General features: G+C 41.8%; 2 protein-coding genes across 2 annotated transcripts in view; both read left to right on the top strand.

Moving 5' to 3' along the window:
- elovl7a (ELOVL fatty acid elongase 7a) overlaps positions 1-7,606 on the top strand; it is a 63,801-nt gene extending 56,195 nt beyond the window's left edge. The window contains exons 7-8 of the mRNA XM_041200353.1: positions 1,662-1,798; positions 4,830-7,606. Coding sequence (XP_041056287.1) covers positions 1,662-1,798; positions 4,830-5,033 — 341 coding nt within the window. The 3' untranslated portion in view covers positions 5,034-7,606. The remainder of the gene's footprint in view (positions 1-1,661; positions 1,799-4,829) is intronic.
- Positions 7,607-17,812: 10,206 nt separating this feature from the next.
- Positions 17,813-22,468, top strand: part of LOC121279882 (DEP domain-containing protein 1B-like) — a 53,332-nt gene continuing 48,676 nt past the window's right edge. Inside the window, exon 1 of the mRNA XM_041191402.1 lies at positions 17,813-17,874. Coding sequence (XP_041047336.1) covers positions 17,830-17,874 — 45 coding nt within the window. The 5' untranslated portion in view covers positions 17,813-17,829. The remainder of the gene's footprint in view (positions 17,875-22,468) is intronic.

Genomic DNA, 22,468 nt, shown 5'->3' on the forward strand with positions numbered 1-22,468 from the left:
CTCCTCCCCCCCCCCCCCCCCAACACCCCCAACTATCAACATTCTGGGGGTTACCATTGACCAGAAACTGAACTGGACTAGCCATATAAATACTGTGGCTACAAGAGCAGGTCAGAGGCTAGGAATCCTGTAGAAAGTAACTCATCTCCTGACTCCTCAAAGCCTGTCCACCATCTACAAGGTGCAAGTCAGGAGTGTGATGGAATACTCCCTATTTGCCTGGATAAGTACAGCTCCCACAACACTCAAGAAGCTCAACATCACACAGAACAAAGCAGCCCACTTGAATGGCACCCCATCCACTACCTTCATCCATTCCCTCCACCACCGACGCACAGGGTAGCAGTGTGTCCATCCACAAGATGCACTGCAGCAACTCACCAAGGCTCCTTCGACAGTACCTTTCAAATCTGCCAACTCTACTAGCTAGAAGGGCAAGGGCAGCAGATCGATGGGAACGCCACCAGCTGCAAGTTCCCTTCCAAGCCACAGACCAGCCTGACTTGGAACCATATTGCCATTCCTTCACTCTCATTTTGTCAAAATCCTGGAACTCCCTCCCTAACAGCACTGTGTGTGTGTGTGTGTGTGTACCTGTACCTAAACCACATGGACTGCAACAATTCAAGAAGGCAGCTCACCACCACCACCTCGAGGGCAATTAAGGATGGGCAATAAATGCTGGCCCAGCCAACAACACCTACATCCCATGAAAGAAAAAAAGGCTGTCTGATTTATACAGTGAGTGCAACTTCCAGTGATTGCACATGCGGTTAAAAGCTGAAATCAGGAAGTTGCTGTCTGAGTTACCCTGGGCCTCCAGAAACTTCTTGAATTAATATCTCACCAGACGATTCAATTGAAATACATGGGCCATGAGAAGTTACTGTACTTCGTTGAAGGCCGCTAAATGTGCCAGAAAAATGAGAATTTATCCATTCCAATGCAAGTATATTTTTAATTCGTAATTCCCGCTAAACAACCTTCATGGCACTGAAAATTAACTTGTACAAGTGTGGAGTTTCATTCTTTTAGATTATCATAGTTGGAGATTTTATTTTGATCAGTTCAGTCTGGAAACAGTTAAGCTATTGTAGCTATGTGCAAGGTGTGCCATCACCTAATGGCAACATGAAAACTAAAGCAGTGAAGAAAAGTGTCAGTTGATCTTCACTAATTTCTTCCATTAGGTGATGTAGTCATGCTTTGGTAGTTAAATTGGGAAATGCTGTCCTGTGATGCACAATTAGTAGTGCTGGAATAGATTGGATATATGGCATGGGGGAGTGGAGAGAACTAACTTATCCATGCTAGTTGTTGCTCTGAGCATGTCATCAGTATGTTAAACCACGGATTTTTGTTTTGATGAATAACTTGAGCATTAATGCATTGGATCACTTGAACATTTTTAAATAGAAGGATTGGCACAGCAGATTGTTCTTGATTTTTTTAACTTTTTCAAAAAATATTGCTTTATTTAATATAATGTTAATTTTTGTCTATACCATCTTTAAAAGTAGAAGCTTTGTGATGTTCTTTCTACGGACTTTTTGTTGTCTACCCCCAGAGAAGTGGTTTAAAAGTGCACCAGCGCAATCTTTGGAGAGACTACCCAGCATCTTTGTATAATTGCTTTTTATTTTCTCCCCTTCCCCATACAGGTGGTCTAGGAACATTTCATGCTCTTGTAAACTGTATTGTACATATAATCATGTATACATACTATGGGTTATCTGCACTGGGACAAACTTACCAGAAGTATTTATGGTGGAAAAAGTACATGACCACAATTCAATTGGTAAGTTTTCTTATTATTCTTGGGGTTGTGGATGACATGAGCGGTTAATTAATTCACAGGTCCCATTCCTTGAAGGACATTAATAACCCAACTGGGTGTATGTATAAATCCAGTAGGTGCCTGGTGCTAGTCCACAAACTGTCATATATTTAAAATGCATTTTTTTTTTTTATTCATTTCATGGCGAGGCCAGCATTTATTACCCATCCCTAGTTAAGAGGGCATTTAAGAATCAACCACATTACTGTGGGTCTGCAGTCACATGTAGGTAAAGATAGTAGATTTCCTTCCCTAAAGGACATTTAGTGAACCAGGTGGGTTTTTACAACAATCAACATCATTAGACTTATAATTCCAAATTTTTATTGAATTCAAATTTCACCAACTGCCGTGGCGGGATTTGAGCCGGGTCTCTGGATTACTAGTCCAGTGACAATATCACTATGCGATCGCCTCCCCATAAATTTTGTAACATGCTGTTGTGGGATTTGAATTCTCCTGTACTTGTTACAATTAGTCTATGGTAGCCGAGTGTTTGGGCCTAAGTTTCCCTTTGAGCAAAATTAAATGGAAATCTGCAATATTTATCACAATTGAAAATTTGTGACTTTGATTATGTTCTGCTAGTGCTTTTTAAAATATTCCTACTGAGAGGATTTGTGGAAATGGTGTCCTGGAAAGAACAAAATCACTTCAGTGTTTTTCTTGGACTTACAAAAAATACAGCCTGCTTTAAATTGAAGTTTTATTTGAATTATACGATTTGATGTGCGGAGAAAACTTAACCCATACAGTAAAATTCAATGTTTTGAACAAGAAGAACACAGTAGACAATATTGATATGTTTGGCACTATATCCGTAGTAAACCTCCAGCTTTCTGTTATGATCCCCGGATGAGGTTACCACTGGACAAACCTGATCCCAGGGTGGAACTCAGCTTGATAGATCCTAACCTTTATTCGTTTAGATACATGGAGAGGGGCTACTAAACAAGTCACCAAAGACAGCTAATGAACTTTTTTTTAACAAAAGCATAAAACATTTATTAAACAAGTAAAGATTACTATATTACAGTACTTCTTCACCCACAACTACACCTTTTAAAGATATATACAGATATGTAAGGAAGATGCAAGTTACAAAAGCTATCTTATACGCTCATATTCCCAGTGGGTACACGGTCCATGTAAATTTATGGCACCCTGTGGTCAGACAGCACACTGAAACCAAATGACAGATGCCACCCAAGACAGATGCTATGGATCTCTCCTCAACTCCCCCCAGATATTTGTTACACCGTGAGCCAACCAGTCTCATTGAACTCAGTCTTTCACATGAGGATTTCCAATTGCCACTTTCCAAGAACTTGCTTTGCAATCTTCTCCCAAACCGATGCTTTCTCTCAGCCTTCCTCAAGGGTTCACCTCCAGGGTTTTGAACTCTCCTTCCAATGTCCCTCTCCCCTGGATCACCACATGCATTCAAGCTGTTTTCCATGCACACATACTCACTGATTCAGCCGTCAACAGTACCACTGCTTCACATGCCCATAGCAAAGGGTTACAGGCCTTCAATTATCTCTTTTGGACCTTCTGGCCTCTTGCAAGCTGTCTCACTTTAAATTTGTTTTCTGCAGCTTTTGTCTCTTTAAATCTGAAGCTTGGATCCTTTTTCTCTGCCCTTCACTCTTAACTTTCCATGTTCCTGCCCTTCCTTTGACTGGAAGGTCTTCTTGGGACTTTCCTGGATTTTGGGGTCTCTTCTTTAGCTTGGGACTGGCTACGAGTCCCCTTTGCTCCAGTCTCTCCTGGCAGCTGTCTTCAAAATCAACTGAACTCAAACAGCTTCCAAGTAAAGCTGCTGTTTCTGGTTTCTTCTGTGTGTGTCTGTGGGAGGGATCTGCCTCTTTGGATCCTGTTGCTAGGCAACAGTCCAGTTTCTCTACTGTTTGTTTAACTTAGTTGCAACAATCGTAAAACTCTCTTAGAAATGCAGGCACCTTTTAAAGTGAAACTAAAACTCAACTTGACCTTTTCTTAACACACACAGATACAGAAATACAAATCGAACTTTAAAGTTTAAAGCTAAAACTCATTCCTAACACCCACAAAATACAAATATAACTTGAGTAAACTATCTCCTAACACTCCACTTAAGGAAACCATTATTCCTTTGTCATTTGACTAGTTTGTGCTAATGCAGGTTGGAGCATATTACCAGCAAGGAATTAATTAAAGATTGTTTTTGCTCTCTTCATAAAACAATTGGGTTAGCTTATGTTACAGCAATGTCACTCTGATCTTATAAAGCAGCCTAACTTTCAATTGTAAAGGGACAACAGTGTCTCAGCAGAGTATATTACAAGATATGTATTTTTGCTTTCCATTTTCTTCCTCTTCTTGCCCAACATCCCAATTTTTCTGAAGGTCATTCTCATTGAAGACCAGACAACATTAGCATTTGGGCAGGAATCACTGAATATGATCCTATTCCATAATCATATCTGCACATTTCCAGAAGTATGAACTTTGACATGCTCTCCATTTCCCAGATGTCAGATATTTAAGGGGAATCCATCCTTCCTGTCTGATTTGTAGCAGGTTGAAGATTTTGGCTGAAGGCGTTGAAATGAATGACCTGTTTACACAATGAAGTGCCTTAAAGTACACTAAAATACATTGAGTGAGGAGTTTGTTTGCTTGTTACAAATTATTCTTTGAGATTATAGTTTAATTCTGTTGAAGATGGTTCAGCTGCAAACCTTTGTAGCTCTAAGTGTTACCATGGCTCTACACCGATGAAATTATGTTGCTTTATCTATTTAAGAGAATCTACTTTTAAGACAAATCAACCAAAAACCTGGTCTGACAGAAGGTCATCAACCTGAAGTATTAGTTCTGTTTCTGTCTCCACAGATGCTGCTTGACCCAAGTAATTCTAGCAGCCACAGTATTTTGCTTTTGACTAAAAATATGCTAGAGAGGTCTAGTTACAACCAATTAACTAGCTGCTTTTTCCCTCCATTTTCAGATCCAGTTTGTGGTGATTACTGTCCATATTGGGCAGTTCTTCTTCATGAAAAATTGCCAGTACCAGTATCCAGTTTTCCTCTACATAATTTGGCTTTATGGAGTTAGCTTTCTGATTTTATTTCTCAACTTCTGGTACTATGCATACACAAAAGGGCAAAGATTGCCAAAGAATGCAATGAACAAGTCGAAGAAGGAGCAGTAAAAACACTAACAGGAATATGTTTGATTTGTACTTATGCTTTAGATGATCATGAACATATACAATATTGTGTAATACATGGTGTACTTTTTTTAAAAACTGGATAATATGGATCTGTTTCTGTGATTCTCTGAAGTTGATCTATTAGGGCATGCTACCATGTAGTTGCTAAATTTATGAAATAAAATGAACCTCTTCAAAATCTGTTGCCACCCTCGCAAACTTGATTCTTTGCCTGGTGTTAACACATCACCTGCTATAATGTGATTGGTCCAGCTTGTAACACTCAAGTGTTTCTACCTTTGCCTCATCCAACTTTCCTAATTGTGTGTAAAGTTATGCAAATGAGTCTTGTGCATTGTTATACTGCACGTTTGACCTTGATGCTGTGTTGTGTTGTTTTTCTTGTGTCAATGGCAGAAGTACAACATCGTGCTGTTGGTCCCATTTTAGTAGCAGTGGTGCATCTGGGCAACTTTGATCTTGCATCAGTTTTGCCTTGCATGGCCACAGTATTTGGGATTGGGACAAAGCCTCTTGTTTAATAAATACTTAAATGAACAGGGTAAAAACTGGCAGGCTAGGTTTCTATTTTGTTTAAAGTGTTTCCTGTATGATGTTTAAATTACAATTTAAAAGCAGTAAAAAGATGGTCAGTTTCAGCTCACCTTGGTGCTCTGTCTTTCCCTATTTAGGTTGCAGATATCATGATGTTGGGCTGTTCTCTTTTTGAGGGACATTAATTTTTCAGCACACATTTCTGTAAATCACTTACTTTTAAGAAGGGAAAAAACCTCCCATGTCATCTAAAAATTGAATTTTATTTTGATAGCTTTTTAATTAAACAAGCTTTCAATAAACAGCTAGAGAGCTCTGCTCTAGAAATATGTTGTGGGAATGCAGAGCCTCACTGTGCCTATGCTTGTGTCTTCATGATTGAAAGTAATTCTGCCTTTAATTTCTGCCTGTGTTTTTAAAGTTGCAAAAAGTTTTTAAAATGTTCCCCTTTCTTTCCCCCCACCCCACCCCTCTCCCCAATCCATCCAGCTTGCTAGTGATGCTTGTAAATGTGTTTAGCTGTAGCTTTTGTAAAAGGCAGAAGATGGTGTTTGGGAATACTGGTAGGAAGCTGTTGAGAGTTAGGCTTTTGCTTTCCTATTTCTGAAATTTTATGTGAGCAGCAGTTTTAAAATGTGAATCCTCATTTTTGAGATGCTATTGGTTTAGGTATGTTAATCACAAATGTTTGCTTAGTTTTCAAGGAAAATGGTTAAAGGAATGTTTAGATATTTCAGCTTTTTCATTGTTGGATGCTGCAGTTTATTCCAAATGCATCATCCTATGGTTAAAATGTTTTTTTTCACTGATTTGGCTTTCTACACAAGGTCAGTTCCCATTTTCTCCACTTATTTTTCTTTTTGCATCCCTTCCTTGTTCAATTGTTCTTTGTATGATTATCGGGATAAATGCTTGATCATTGGATGGTTGGCTATTTTTATATTATATAGGCATATATCTGCCCTATTTGCAGACAAAAATATTTACAGGTTTCTCACCCACAAGCTTTAAATTCTTCACTAAAGTCAAATGTTTTCTGTAACGCTCATTTTTGAAATGCACATTGAATTATTTTTATCTCTGGAAGCTGTTTTGAATCCAGACTAGGATCAAAAACACCTTTCCTGCACATAATGGTCATAATTGAAATATATTTGGGAAGTCTTTGCATAGCAGCGCTACAGATTGGTACTAAACAATGTCGTTTGAAGAGGACAGTAGTGTGGCTGCTACAGGATATGGAGATTTTACTGTTCTATTGATGGTCTGTGTTTTGAGTTTTGAATAGAAGAATATTTTGAAGATGCAATTGAAGCATACAAATCCGGCATCAAGTTTACCTGATTTTTTTTTTTCCTTTTTAAAAGGTGCCAAAAGGGAAGAAATTCCCCAAAAAGCTGTATTCCCAACTGACTGCAATATTTCTAAATTCTTTGTTATTATTAGATTTTTTTTGAGACTGTTACAAAGCATGCTATAGTAGAGTTTTCAGAGGAGATAAACACAGTATCCAATCCAGATATCGCAAACAAGGAGCTGGAGGCCACTTGGTTTGTTTTAATAGGGAGTGTTGTGTCACAAGTTGGAAATTCACAGTGCAAGCACTGTAGTGTAATAATGTGACATTGAGTAAATTGTAAATGCTTCACTTTCTAAAGAGTGTTGAATTTTGCTTTACCATTTTTAAACTTAAGTATTAAGCTATTACAACTTAATGAAAAATGCAGCTTATTGCAAATTAAAAATGAAACCATTGTTGGTGGAAAACTATTGATACAAATGCTACAACAAGTTCATCAAGTGAAATATTGAAGAAAACATGATAGGTTTGGAAAATTGTACCTTGAAGTTTCTGAAATGTTGTACTCAGTCGTAATAGCAGAAGATAAGCATGTTGTATTCTAATTTTAGCAAGTGTTTCCAAATGAATCAATTTCTTTTGTAAGTGGTAACACTTGCAATGATGTCTTAAAATCATTTATATGCACATCCATAATAAATATTTACTATGAAACCTAGATAATATATTTTGTATTATGACAAATGGTATTCATCCAGCAGCACCAACTCCATTCATTTATTGCTCTTAATTTTTTTTTGCGGGGGTGGGCGTGATACTGGCTGAAAAGGTACCTAATGGAAAAGTTTAGTGATGGAATTGAATAGTAAGATTTAGGTAAGTGTCTGTTCTGCCACCAATTTGGGGATGGTGGTGGCAGCTGGATGGTGATTGACTTACAGAATTGGGGAAAGGCAAGGCTACGAAGGAATTTAATCATGGGGATGACAATTTTAAGTGAAGCTTTGGAGTATTGGGAGCTAAGGGGCTGGTAGGTGTGGTGCTTCTGCAGGACTTTTGTGGGCCAGCGTATGGGCAGCAGAATCTGAGGAGCTATTGTTTTAGAATATTACTTGAGATTGGCTGAGAGTGTAAGAATAACAAGAAGCCAAAGGCAATAAGGGCATGGTTGGTGAGCATTTTAGCTGCTGGGCTGAATTTGGGAGGAAGGATGATCTTTTGCGTTGATGATATTGGGTTGGAAGTTCAGTTGAGGAATTTTGTGATGGGCACAGTTTTGTGGTGTAGATTGAAGGCTATAGCTTTAATTTTGTGTAATGGTTTGCCGGAGAAAATCTTGGCACACCCAAGGCTAGATATCAGAAGAGCAGTCTCCAATGAACAAAAGAGATAGAGCTGGGTACATATAAAACCTGACACCATAATGTAGCTGAGTAGCAGCATGTAGATGTGGGATCCAATGATGCAAACTTGGGAATTTGGGGGCAATGGGGTTGGATGAGAAGCCATTGCTTGAAATGTTCTGGCTAAGATTGGATAGGGAAGAATGGAACTAGGCAAGGGCATTCTGACTAAACTGGCCAACAGATGATTGATTGAAATGACATTAGTTGAGGTGGTCAATCAGCATTTTTTTTTTTTGGTTTGTTTCCAGTCAAATTTAAATGGACAAAATCCTTAATTGTAGACTTGGTGTTTTTAAAAGACCATGAAGACTTATCTTAACTTTTTCATCTACATCTACATCTGCTTCCTGTCTAAAACATACATCCTCTTGTTACTTTAATTCTTAGGTTGGCTTTCATCAATCATGAATTCCAATGCCTTTGCCTAGTGGAAAATACCATTATAAAGTGCTTATGCTGTTGTTCCCTCCTGCCAGTGGTGGCACTGTGTTTTGTTCTGTAGTTCCTCAAGTTCTCGAGAAACTCTTATGCTTCAATCAACTATTTTATTGGTATCTAAAATTGTCAAGTTTTACTATAATGACAAACCCATGCTGGCTCCCTGTGATCAGCTGAAAAATTTCACTTGATCTTTAATTGTGGACTCTAGTAATTTCCTGACAACATGTTAGGCTAACTGGTCCAGTTCTGTTGAAGGGTCATAAGGACTCGAAACGTCAACTCTTTTCTTCTCCGCCGATGCTGCCAGACCTGCTGAGTTTTTCCAGGTAATTCTGTTTTTGTTTTATTATTATTATTTTGGTCTATAATTCCCTGATTCTCCCCTCTCACCTTTTCTTAAATAGCAGAATGACGTACACAATTCTCCAATCTAAAGAAATGGTTTCTGAATCAAGAGACCTTTGCAGATACCCTAACTACATAATCTTCCACAGTTCTTACTTGCTTTCTGGGATTGAAACCATCTGGTCTTGGGAATTTGTCACCTTTCTTTAGTGTCATTTGCTTACATTAATTCTGGAGTAAAACAAAAACAGAATTACCTGGAAAAACTCAGCAGGTCTGGCAGCATCGGCGGAGAAGAAAAGAGTTGACGTTTTGAGTCCTTATGACCCTTCAACAGAACCATTCTTCAACAGTCCATTAATTCTGGAATCCTTGATTCAATATTAGTTTCGTTAGGAATGTCCTCTATTGTAGATACTGACCTACAGTTCTGGCCTACGTGTGACTCCAGACCCACAGCAATGTGATTGACTCTTAACTGCCCTCCGAAATGGCCTAGCAAGAGATTCAATTCAAGGGCAATTAAGGATGGGCAACAATGTATGCCCCCTGGTTATTGACCCGTCTACTAATGGAAAAAGTGCTTTCCTTTCCATGCCCATCATAATCTTATAAACCTCTATCAGGTCCCCTCTCACCTTCGTTGGTCCAAGGAAAACACCCCCAGCCTATCCAATCTTTTCTCATAGTTCAGACCCTCCAACCTGGGCAGCTTCCTGGTGAATCTCCTCCAGGCCCTCTCCAGTGAAATCACGTCCTTCCTATAACGTGGTGACCAGAATGGCATGCAGGACTCCAGTTGTGGCCTAACTAGCATTTTATACAGTTCCAGCATAACCTCCCTGCTCTTGTATTCTATGCCTTGGCTAATAAAGGCAAGTATCCCATATGCCTTCTTAACCACCTTATCTCACTGCCGTGCTACCTTCAGGGATCTATGGATATGCACAGACTTCCAGTCACAGAAACATTCCTCCATCATCATCCTCTGCTTCCTCCTCTCAGCCAATTTTGGATCCAACGTGCCATTTTGCCTTGGATCCCATGGGCTCTTACTTTCTTGACCAGTGTGCCATGAAGGACCTTATCAAAAGCCTTGCTAAAGTCCATGTAGACTACATCAAATGCATTACCCTCATCAACACACCTGGTTACCTCCTCAAAAAATTCGATCAAAGTTGTCAAACACGACCTTCCCTTAACAAATCCATGCTGAATCTCCCTGATTAATCCATGTTTCACCAATTGCAAAACTAAAACAAAAATACCTGGAAAAACTCAGCAGGTCTGGCAGCATCTGTGGAAAGGAGCACAGTTAACGTTTCGAGTCCGAATGACCCTTCTGTATTTTTGTTTTGGATTCCTAGAATCGGCAGTTTTTTGCTTTATCTTAGTTTTTTTCTCCAAGTGCAGATATATTCTGTCCCTCTGGATTCTTTCCAGTAACTTCCCCACCACCGAGGTAAGACTGACTGCCTATAATTTCCGGGTTTATCCCTTCCTTTTTTAATAATGTGACATTAGCAGTCCTCACTTTGCAGCTCTCACTTTGTCTGAAACAGTACAGTTGGCCAGGCAGGCTGAACTTCGCAAGCAAAACAGGCTATTCATCCAGGGTGATAGGAAGCCTTCCTGGGGGCAGACCACTGACTTGACTCAAGTAATGAATCATGGGGCTATCAGCGTGCCTGCCAGAAAACACAGCCAGTATGATGAGAGCATGGTCAGTGCCATTGTTCCCTGTTCGCATTGTGGCAGGAAAAACGTCATCGGTGCAAATTAGCCATTAATGAAGAGTGCCGCTCCTGCCATAAGAGGAGGCATTTTATAATAGTAAAGTCCTGTCTTTCGCGGTTTCCTTGTTCGCATATTCACTTACCCATGCTTTGTATTTTGTACACCGCATCGCCCATTTTGTGAGCAATGTTCGCTTATCCACGTTTTCTTTCTCTGAGGAGAAGTCTCTGATAAGCGGATCCCTTCCATTAGTCCTGGACGTGGACATTTAAATCTTTTTCTTTTAATCAGTTTTCCGACGGAGATAAGAAGCGGTGATTGGGATGGTTGCAGCTGTAGTGCAGCCCAAACTGATAAGATTAACTTGGAAATGTCCAAATCTCTTGGTCCAGACCTGCAGTAACGGCTCTGTTCAATTTTGAAATGCTCACCGATTTTGTCTGCCAGTTTCGAGGTGATTAATTTTTTTCTTAAATGAGAATTACCTCTTTTTAAAATTTTCAACACGTTCTTGCATTTCTCAGAGCTTATCCCCTTCTGTCGTATACAGGTACCACAATTTGCTGGACAATACTGTAACTGCACAAACCAATGTTGTCCTCGCATTGCTGCAACCCGTTTAATTGACTCCCGTTGAAAATCATGTTCGTCATTTGTGATTTCGCTATTTGCAAAGTTTCGTGGGACTTTACTGTATGCTGCAATAGCAGAAAACTTCCATTTTTAGGTAAAAAAAATTTAAAGGGTGACCAATCAGATCAAGTAGTATTCGGGAAATAAAAGATTCAGAGAAACACAAAGTGCCTTACTTGAATGAAGTTACTAACTCTATGGACACTTCTTAGAATGCAGACATCATAGTCAATCACCACAAAACTAATTTTAAGTTGGACATGGTTGCAGGAGAGGCTACTCTGTCTGATATGATAACATGGTTGAAGCCTGAATTTCTTCAACATTTAGGACTCGACTGTATAGTCCAGAGGGTATTCCACTCAAGGTGCAAGGGCAGGTGACTGCCATAGGGGAAGAGAAATTACAGAAATTCTGTTATCCCAAGTCAGGAATGTTCATTACTGAGGCAGAGAGCCCGTTCGGATCTGCAACTCTTCTACCTTGTAAAGGAGTTGAAAAACCAGGGCAAACTTAATAAATTCAAAAGGGAATTTCTGAAATGTTTACAGGTCTGGGGAAACTCCACACTGCAATACCGCATTGCTTTAAAACCAGATGCCAAGTTGGTGTGCTTATTTATCTCACAAAAGGTCCCTTTTTTATTAATTCACGGGATTCAGAGGAGGGCTTCTCTGGCTGAGCCAGCATTTATTGCCCATCCCTGGTTGCCCTTGAGAATGTGGTGGTGAGCTGCCTTCTTAAACCACTGCAGTCCATGTGGTGTAGGTACACTTACAGTGCTGTTAGGAATGGAGTTCCTGGATTTTGACCCAGTGGCAGTGAAGGAACAGTGATATATTTCCAAGTCAGGATGGTGAGTGACTTGGAGGGGAACTTCCAGGTGGTGGTGTTCCCATCTGTCTGCTGCCCTTGTCCTTCTAGATGGTAGTGATCGTGGGTTTGGAAGGTGCTGTCTAAGGAGCCTTGGTGAATTGCTGCAGTGCATCTTGTAGATGGTACACACAGCTGCTACTGTGCGTTGGTGGTGGAGGGAATGAATGTTTGTGGATGTGGTGCCAATCAAGTGGACTGTTTTGTCCTGGACTGTGTCCAGCTTCTTCAATGTTGTGGGAGCTGCACTCATCCAGGCAAGTGGAGAGTATTCCATCACATTCCTGACTTGTGCCTTGTAAATGAGTAAGGAGGCGAGTTACTCATCACATGATTCCTAGCTTCTGACCTGCTCTTGTAGCCACAATATTTATATGGCTAGTCCAGTTCAGTTTCTGGTTAATGGTAACTCCCAGGATGTTGATAGTGGGGGATTTAGTGATGGTAATGCCATTGAACATCAAGGGGCGATGGCTGGATTCTCTCTTGCTGGAGATGGTCATTGCCTGACACTTGTGTGGCGTGAATGTTACTTGTTACTTGTCAGCCCAAGCCTGGATATTGTCCAGGTCTTGCTGCATTTGGACATGGACAGCTTCAGTGTCTGAGGAGTCATGAATGATGCTGAACATTGTGCAATCATCGGCAAACATCCCCACTTCTGACCTTATGATGGAAGGAAGTCATTGATGAAGCAGCTGAAGATGGTTGGGCCTAGGACACAACCCTGAGGAACTCCTGCAGTGATGTCTTGGAACTGAGATGACTGACCTCCAACAACCACAACCATCTTCCTTTGTGCTAGGTATGACTCCAAACAATGGAGAGTTTTCCCCCGAATCCCATTGACTCCAGTTTTTCTGCCTTGATATCAAGGGCTGTCACTCTCACCTCTCCTCGGGAATTCAGCTCTTTTGTCCACGTTTGAACCAAGGCTGTAATGAAGTCAGGATCTGAGTGGGCCTGGCAGAACCCAAACTGAGCATCAGTGAGCAGATTGTTGCTAAGCAAGTACTGCTTGATAGCACTGTTGATAACCCCCTCCATTACTTTACTGATGATGGAGAGTAAACTGATGGGGCGGTAATTGGCCGGGTTGGATTTGTCCTGCTATTTGTGTACAGGACATACCTGGGCAATTTTCCACATGGCCGGGTAGATGCCAGTATTGTAGCTGTACTGGAACAAATTGGTTAGGGGCACGGCAAGTTCTGGAGCACAAGTCTTCAGTACTATTGCCAGAATGTTGCCAGGGCCCATAGCCTTTGCACTATCCAGTGCCTTCAGCCATTTCTTGATATCACGTGGAGTGAATCAAGTTGGCTGAAGACTGGCATCTGTGATGCTGGGGACCTCCAGAGGAGACCGAGATGGGTCATCCACTTGGCACTTCTGGCTGAAGATTGTTGCGAATGCTTCAGCCTTATCTTTTGCACTGCTGTACTGGACTCCTCCATCATTGAGGATGGGGATATTTGTGGAGCTAACTTCTCTAGTGCGTTGTTTAATTGTCCACCACCATTCACAACTGGATGTGGCAGGACTGCAGAGCTTAGATTTGATCCACTGGTTGTGGGATTACTTAGCTCTGTCTATCACTTGCTGCTTATGCTGTTTAGCACACAAGTAGTCCTGTGTTTTAGCTTCACCAGGTTGAGATCTCATTTTTAGGTATGCCTGGTACTGCTCCTGGCATGCCCTCCTGCACTCTTGACTGAACCAGGATTGATCACCTGGCTTGATGGTAATGGTAGAGTGGGGGATATGCCAGGCCATGAGGTTACTGATTGTGTTCGAGTACAAATCCTCTCTTGAAAAATGTAAGGCAAAAGATTGATTCCATGCTACACCAAGGAGTGACGTCGCTGGTAACGCAACCCACCAAGTGCTCTGGCATGGACCTGTACCCAAGCCTAACAGCTCACTTCGCATTTATGTGATTCTCACACATTTGAACAAGGCCGTGGAGAGAGAAGTTCACCCCATAGCATCTGTCGATGAAAGCCTGGCAAAATTTGCGAGGAGCACTGTTTTCACTAAACCTGATGCCAAAAGTGGCTTCTGGCAGCACCTGTTAGACGAGGATACAAAATTGTTAACCACGTTGATCACGCCTTCAGCTGGTACTGTTTTAACCACCAACCATGTGGGATTGCCTCAGTGTCCGAGATCTTTCAAAATACTATGACTGGCATTTTGGAAGGCCTGGATGGAATTACCTGCCAAATGGACAATATTGTCATTCGTGGATCCACCACTGAAGAGTGCAATGCCAGGGTGTGAATGGTGTTATGATGATTGCAGGCCATGGGTCTTGCACTTAACCACAAATACAGGTTTTCTAAACCCACTATCAGCTTCTTAGGCCATATTGTTCACACATCTGGCAATCAAGCAGATCCTCAGAAAACCAAAAACATCACAGAACTTCAACATTTTATGGACATGGTTAATCAGCTGGTTAAGTTCCTGCCTAATCTTGCACACATCAACGAACTGTTACGACAACTTCTGAAGCAGGACCAGGCCTAGTACTGGGGCAAAAACCAACAGAAGACATTTGACATAATCAAGGACATGCTCATGTTCACCAAAACACTGGCCCATTACAACCCAGACCTAACCACCATAGTGGTGGCTGATGCACAGCCCATTGGCATAGGGGTTGTTTTGTTCCAAATTCAGTGAGGTAGTTCTCATCCCCCAGCATATTATGCCTCCAGGGCACTGACAGAAACAGAGCAGTGGTATGCTGTCATTGAAAAAGAGGCCTGAGCTGTCACTGGGCTTGCAAAATGCTTTCAGATTATGTCCTTGGACTGAAATTTATGATCCAGACTGATCATAAACCACTGGTTACTCTGCATAACACCAAGCAATTGGGGAACATGGCACCATCCACCACCTCCACCCTCAACATTCAAAGGTTTTATGTATGGCTCATGAGGTTTGACGCTAATATAAAATGTATCCAGAGTAAGCACCAGGCCATGGTGGATGCATTGTTCCACATCCCCATATTGAAACCAGAGGAGGTGGAGTCCAATGTCTCTTCTCCCTTCTGGTGACCACCTAGAAACTAGAAAAAACTTGAGCAATCCAGAAAATTGATGCTGAGTGTGCTCAGATACGGAAGTACTGTACTAATGAATGGCCTGCATATATTCCTAGCAATTGTATTCTGAAGCAGTACTTCGAACAGCGCCGCCATCTTAGCCTCATGGAGGTCTCGTTAGCCTACAATGACCATAATTGTCATTCCCAGGCCCCTCAGGCTAGATATCCTCCAATGGCTGCACTTAGGTATCACCAAATGCAGGGCTAGGGCCTGTAATTCGGCCTGGTGGCTGGGTATCTCCAAAACTATTGAAGATATGATTTCCAATTGTGCTACCTGCACTGTCCATAGACAAGACCACAATGAACTACTGATGACGTTCTCCTTCCTATCCCAACCACTGGGGACACTTCTGGATGGACCATTTTGTCTTTGAGGATAAAACCTTTCTTACTGTTGTGGATTATAACTCGCTGGATCAAAGTCAAATGGCTACATGCACCCACCTCAGTGGCAGTTATTACCATGTGCAAGGAAATTTTCACCACAAGTGGCATTCCCGATTAGTTGTCTCTGATAATGACTCCCAGTTTGCCAATGACTGCTTCAATCACTTCACGGAGACATATGGCTTTGTCTACATCACCAGCTCGCCCAGGTACTCACAGACAAATGGTGAGGCTGAAAGAGAGATCCGTATTGCCAAATCTTTGAAGAAAAATTATGACGCTGACCTAGCCTTACTGAGTTACCGGTCTACACCACTGCAGAGCGAGCTACTACCATTGGAACTCTTTTCTAGATCTAGATCTTGGTCTGCAGGGAATAATTTCAAAGTTTGCAAACGACACAAAACTTGGGAGAATTGTAAACTGTGAGGACAGTGTAGAACTTCAAAAGGACATTGACACATTGGTGGAGTGGGCAGAAAGATGGCAGATGAAGTTCAATGCGGAGAAATGTGAGGCACTTGGGTACAAAGAACATGGAGAGACAGTATAAAATAAACGATACTATTCTAAAGTGTGTGTAGGAGCAGAGAGACCTGGGCATATTTGTACATAAGTCATTAAAGGTGGCAGGACAGGCAGAGAGAGCTGTTTCTAAAGCATACAGTATTCTAGGCTTCATTAATAGAGGCATAGAGTACAAGAGCAGGGAGGTTATGATGAACTTATTTAAGACACAGGTTAGACCTAGCTGGAGTATTGTGTACAGTCCTGGGTGCCACACTATGGGAAAGATGTGAATGTATTGGAGGGAGTGCAGAAGAGGTTTACAAGAATGGTTCCAGGGATGAGGCACTTCAGTTATGAGGAAAGATTGGAGAAGTTCAGTCTGTTTTCCTTGGTGAGAAGGCTGAGAGGAGACTTGGGAGAAGTTTTCAAAATCATGAGGGGCCTGGACAGAGTAGATATGGAGAAAGTGTTCCCGCTTGTAAATGGATTTGAGAACCAGAGGGCACAGTTTTAAAGTGTTTTTCAAAAGAAACTAGTGCGAGGTGAGAAAAGCTTTTTCACACAGTGAGTAGTTAGGGTCTGGAAAGCACTGCTTGGAAGTGTGGTGGAGGTAGGTTCAATTGAGGCATTCAACAGGGCATTGGATGATTATCTAAATAGAAACAATGTGCAGAGTTATGGGGAAAAGGCAGGAGATTGGCACTAAGTTAAAGTGCTCAGAAAGCTGGTGCAGACACAATGGGCCGAATGACCTCCTTCTGCACCATAACAGTTCTGTGGCAGCATCGACGGAGAAGAAGAGTTGACGTTTCGAGTCCTCATGACCCTTCAACAGGTCATGAGGACTCGAAACGTCAACTCTTTTCTTCTCCGTCGATGCTGCCAGACCTGAGTTTTTCCAGGTAATTCTGTTTTTGTTTTGGATTTCCAGCATCCGCAGTTTTTTGTTTTTATAACAGTTCTGTAACCGATTCTCAAGGGCAATGAAGGATGGACAATAAATGCTGGCCTAGCCAGCGCCGCACCCATCCCAAGAATGCATTTTAAAAAGCAACAAAACTGCGGGAGTCCGGGAAAATACTACAATGGTGGAGAGTTGGGGTCAGGAAAGAGGTTAGTTTCAGCCTGCATAGGCCAATTCACCTGCTCACTCCCTTTGTCTGTGCACCTTTAGCACCAGATCCCTGCCTCCCTCTCCCCACAGCGATCACTCTACCTCGCCTCTGATTGGTCCAAGCCCGTCAATTCGAACCTACAGCGGGCCTTACCGTTGTCCAATCCGAGCAGAGGTCTGTCGGTCACGGGGCTATCACTTTCGTCCAATCATAGGGCGAGTTCCCCTCTTGCTCCAGTTTTAAACTGGGCCGAGCACCGCCGGGAGGCTTTGAGCGATGTGATGGGAGCTAACGGACAGCGAGGCCGCATCGCCGGTAACCGGGCACCGGTGCTGCAGGCGTAGTGAAGAGCAGGCAGTGCGAATGTGGAGATCATGGAGAGTAAGATAACACCGGGTCCGTACCGGGCCACCAAGCTGGTGAGTCCCTCTGAACGGTCTTGGTGTCTATTGCAGGGCCGCTGGTTAAAATGCGTCCCCTGCAATCTTCATTTGAGTTACACTTTGTATTTGAAATGCCCTCGTTCGTGATTTAAAACAACCGTATTTAGTTCCTGAGAGACCTCAGTAGTCAGGGTGAGAAGTGAAACGGCAATTCCAGGGTTAAAATAGCAGTCGATGTGCAGATTAATTCAGGAAAATCAGCGCAGGTTTGTTAAAGACAAGAAGTGAAATCTGAAATAAAAACAGAACATGCTGGATACACTCAGCAGGTCAGGCAGCACTTGTTTGTGGTGCGGGGGCGGTGTGGTGTCAAGAGAGAGAGAGAGTTAACATTTGAGATCGACAATCCATGAAAAGTCATCGACCTGAAACTCTTCCCCACAAATGCTGCCAGACCTGCTGAGTATGTCCAGCACTTCATTTTTATTTCTTGAAGGCAAATCGTGTTTAACTATAGTGATTGAGGCCCCAAGCTCTGGAATACCCTCCTGACACCCCTCCATCTCCACCGTGCTTTCATCCTCTTAAGACGCTTTATATCCTACCTCTTTGACCAAACCTTTGGTCATCTGAGCTAATATCTCTTTTTGGATGACTTGCTGTGGTATTTTGTTTTATAATGCTCCTGTGAGGTGCATAGTTTTTTATGTTGAAGGTGCTATGTAAATAAAGTGATTTATTATATATAAATCTTGCTCAATCTATAGCCTTTGACGCAATTAATCACACCATTCTCCTCTTGCAATGTTCCATTCTTATCTATCTAATCTTGGCCAGAATGTCACCTGCAGTTACCTCTCTTCCTGCTCTTGCACAGTTAGGTGTCTCCCTAGGATCTATCCTTGGCCACCTCCTATTATTTGCCTATTATCTACATGTTGCCCTTGGTGACACCATTTGCAAGCACAGCCTCATGTCTATGCTGGCAATGCCCAGCTGTACCTCTCCAATGCTCTCTTGATTCCACTTGTGTAAAATGAATCTCAAAATGAATGTTCCCCATAATTTGAGGAAATGCAATAATTACACTTTTCAGGAAGCACTGTTGCATATTATCAGATCATAGCTTCAGACCTCTACAGGAAATGGTGATTATTTGTGATTCCTGAAATAACTTAACAATCCTTCGGGGAAAGGTGGAGATGAGGAGGAATTTCTTTTCTGAAGAGGGTGGTGATCCTTGGAATTTTCTTTCCCGGAGAACAGTGGGGCTGGGTCATCAAATATATTCAAAGCAAAGTTAGACATCATTGATGGTGTTGTAGTGATAATGTAATTTTGAGGAAAGGAGAGTTGGAAATTGTTGTAAAATGAGACTTTTGGGGTTTATACTTTGTAATACTCAGGTGAAGAATAAATGTAAATACAATTTAAAAACTAAAATGGAATACTTGGAATGCAAATTTTTTTGAGAATTTACATTTTTCACTTCTGCTTTTGCCAATATAGCTAGGACAGAGACAGTTGACGCAAGACTGGCTGTGTGGCATTTAGGGCACATTGAAGGCTATGGTAGCAAATTTCACATTCTAATCATACTTTTTAAAGTTTCTCCTGAATTCCTTATTTGATTTATTAGTGACTATCATATGTTTATTAATTGAATTCGAATTCCACCAGCTGTCTTGGTGAGATTTCAAACTTGTGTCCTTTGAGTTTATGTCCTGGGCCCTTGGATTACCAGTCCAGTGACATTACCACTACGCCACCATCAATGATGTCTAACTCAGCTTTGAATATATTTGATGACCCAGCCTCCACTGTTTTCTGGGAAAGAGAATTCCAAGGAATACCATCCTTTTCAGAGAAGAAATTCCTCCTCATCCCCATCTTAAATGGGAGACTCCTTATTTTCAAACCCTGCCCCCAGCTCTCAATTCCCCCAAGAGAGGAAGCATCCTCTTGGCACCTACTCTGTCAAGCCCCCTCAGCATCTTGTTTCAGCAAAATCACCTCTTATTCTTCTAAACTCCAATGAGTACAGACCCAACCTGCTTAACCTTTCCTCATAAGACAGCCTCTTCATCCCAGGAATCAGCTCAATGAACCTTTTCTGAGCTACTTCCATTGCAAGTATACCCCTCTTTAAATAAGGAGATGAAAACAATACACAGTACCCTAGGTAGTCTCACCAATGTCTTGTACAGTAGTAGCAAGTGTTCCCTGCTAGTCCATGCCACTCCCCTTGTAATAAAGATCAACTTTCATTTGCCTTCCTAATGCTGTACCTGCCTACTAACTTTTTGTGATTCACAGAATAATTATAGCACAGGAGAAGGCCATTTGGCCCATTGTATGTGAACCAGCTCTCCAAATGAGTTAACTGAGTGCCATTCCATGTACATTCTACGTAACCATGTACATTCTTCCTTTTCAGATAAGTCTAATTCCATTTTGAATGCCTTGATTGATCTTGCCTCCACCAAACCGTCTGACAGTGCATTTCAGACCTTAACCACTCGCTGTGTGAAAGTTTTTCCTTGTGTTGCTTTTGCTTTTGCCAATTAATGTAAATCTGTGCCCTCTTTCTTGATTGTTTCACGAGTGGAAACAGTTTTTCCCTTTCTGTCCTATCCTGACCCCTCGTGATTTTGAATACAATCGACTTCTGACATTTGTCACTCCCCTCTATCACAAATTAGTTTACCTGCACAAACGTGTATGTACACCAAATCGCAGTTTGCAGCCCCAAAACTTCACTCATCCACGATTTATAATGTTAATCTCACCTTTCCCACGACGAAAGTGCACATTATGCATGTGCCACCTCTGTACATGTGCAAGTTCACTGTTTACGCTTTCACCTTTCACAAGGTTTCACAGGAAATGAACCCCTGTAAATGATGGGAGTTGATTGTGCCTCTTATGAAACCTCCCCTTGTCCTTCTCCAAGGAAAGTAGTTCCAACTTCTCCAATCTACCTTTGAACTGAAGTTCCTCATCCCTGGAACCATTCTTGTGAATCTTCTCTATACTCTCTTTAATGCCTTCAGATCATTCCTAAAGTGGGGGTGCCCAGAACTGGATGCAATATTCCAGCTGAGGCTAAACTAGTGCCTAACCAAGTTCAGCATAACCTCCTTACTCTTGTACTCTATGCCCCTATTAATGAAGCCTAGGATACTGAATACTTTATTAACTGCTCTCTCAACCTGTCCTGTCATCTTCGATGACTTATGCACATAGACACACAGGTATGCCTCCTCCTGTGCACCCCTTTAGATTTGTATCTTTTATTTTCTCTTCCCTCTCCATGTTCTTTCTACCAAAATGAATCACTTCACATTTCATTGCAATGAGCTTTATCTGCAAGCTGTCTGTCATTTTGACATTCTACACCATCCTTCTCACAGATCACAATGCTTCCAAGTTTTGCATCATCCACAACCTTTAAAATTGTGCCATGTACATCAAGGTCTATGTCATTGATATGCATCAGGAAGAGAAAGGATCCCAATACTTAGCTCTAGGAAACTCCACTACAAACTTTCCTCCAGCCTGAAAACATCCATTAACTGCTCACCACCTGACTTCCCAAAGTCTGGCCACCATTACAAGGAACAAGTCAGGAGTGTGATGGAACTCTCTTCACTTGCCTGGACAAGTGCAGCTCCAACAACACTCGAAGCTCAAGATCATTGAGGACAAAGCAGCCTGCTTGATGGGCAGCCCATCCACCACAAGACAAGAAATAGGAGCAAAGGTAGAACATATGGGCTGCCAAGCCTGCTCTGCCATTCAATATGACATTTTCCTGCACATTCCCTGAGACCAAAAATCTGTCTATCCCAGCCTTAAAATATATTCAAGAATGGAGCATCCACAGTTCTTTGGGGTAGAGAATTCCAATTCCCCTTTGAGTGGAGTAATTTCTTCTCAGCTCATTCTTAAATGATCAGCTTCTTATCCTGAGACACTGTCTCCGTGTTTTAGACTCCCCGACCAGAGGAAACAATCTCTCTGTGCGAACCCTATCAAACCCCTTCAGAATTTTGTAGGTTTCAATGAGATCACCCTTCATTCATATAAACTTCAGAGAATATAAGCCTAATTTACTTGTCCTCTCATCATAGGACAACCCCCTTACCCCAGGGATCAACTTAGTGAATCTTCACCGTGCAACTCCAATACAAGTATATCCTTTCTTAATGTGGGGCCAAAACTGCACACAGTATCCCAGATATGGTCTCATCAAAACCCTGTACAACTGTAGCAAGACTTCTGTATTCTTTTACTCCAATCCCCTTGCAATAAATGCCAACATGCCATTTGCCTTCCTAATTGCTTGCTGCATCTGCATGCCAACTTTATGTTAGGGAGGTTATGCTTCAGGTATACAGGTCATTGGTGAGACCACATCTGGAGTACTGTGTACAGTATTCACCACTTTATCTTGAGGAAAGGTCTAAATGCATTAGAAGCAGCTCAGAGAAGGTTTACTAGGTTAATACCTGGAATGGGCAAGTTGTCTTATGAGGGCTACAGGCCAAGTGCTGGAAAATGGGATTAGAATAGAAAGGTGCTTGATGGCCGGCACTGACATGATGGGCTGAAGAGCTGGTTTCTGTGC

This window comes from Carcharodon carcharias, chromosome 1 (genome assembly GCF_017639515.1).
Source record: "Carcharodon carcharias isolate sCarCar2 chromosome 1, sCarCar2.pri, whole genome shotgun sequence".
NCBI classification, from domain to species: domain Eukaryota; kingdom Metazoa; phylum Chordata; class Chondrichthyes; order Lamniformes; family Lamnidae; genus Carcharodon; species Carcharodon carcharias.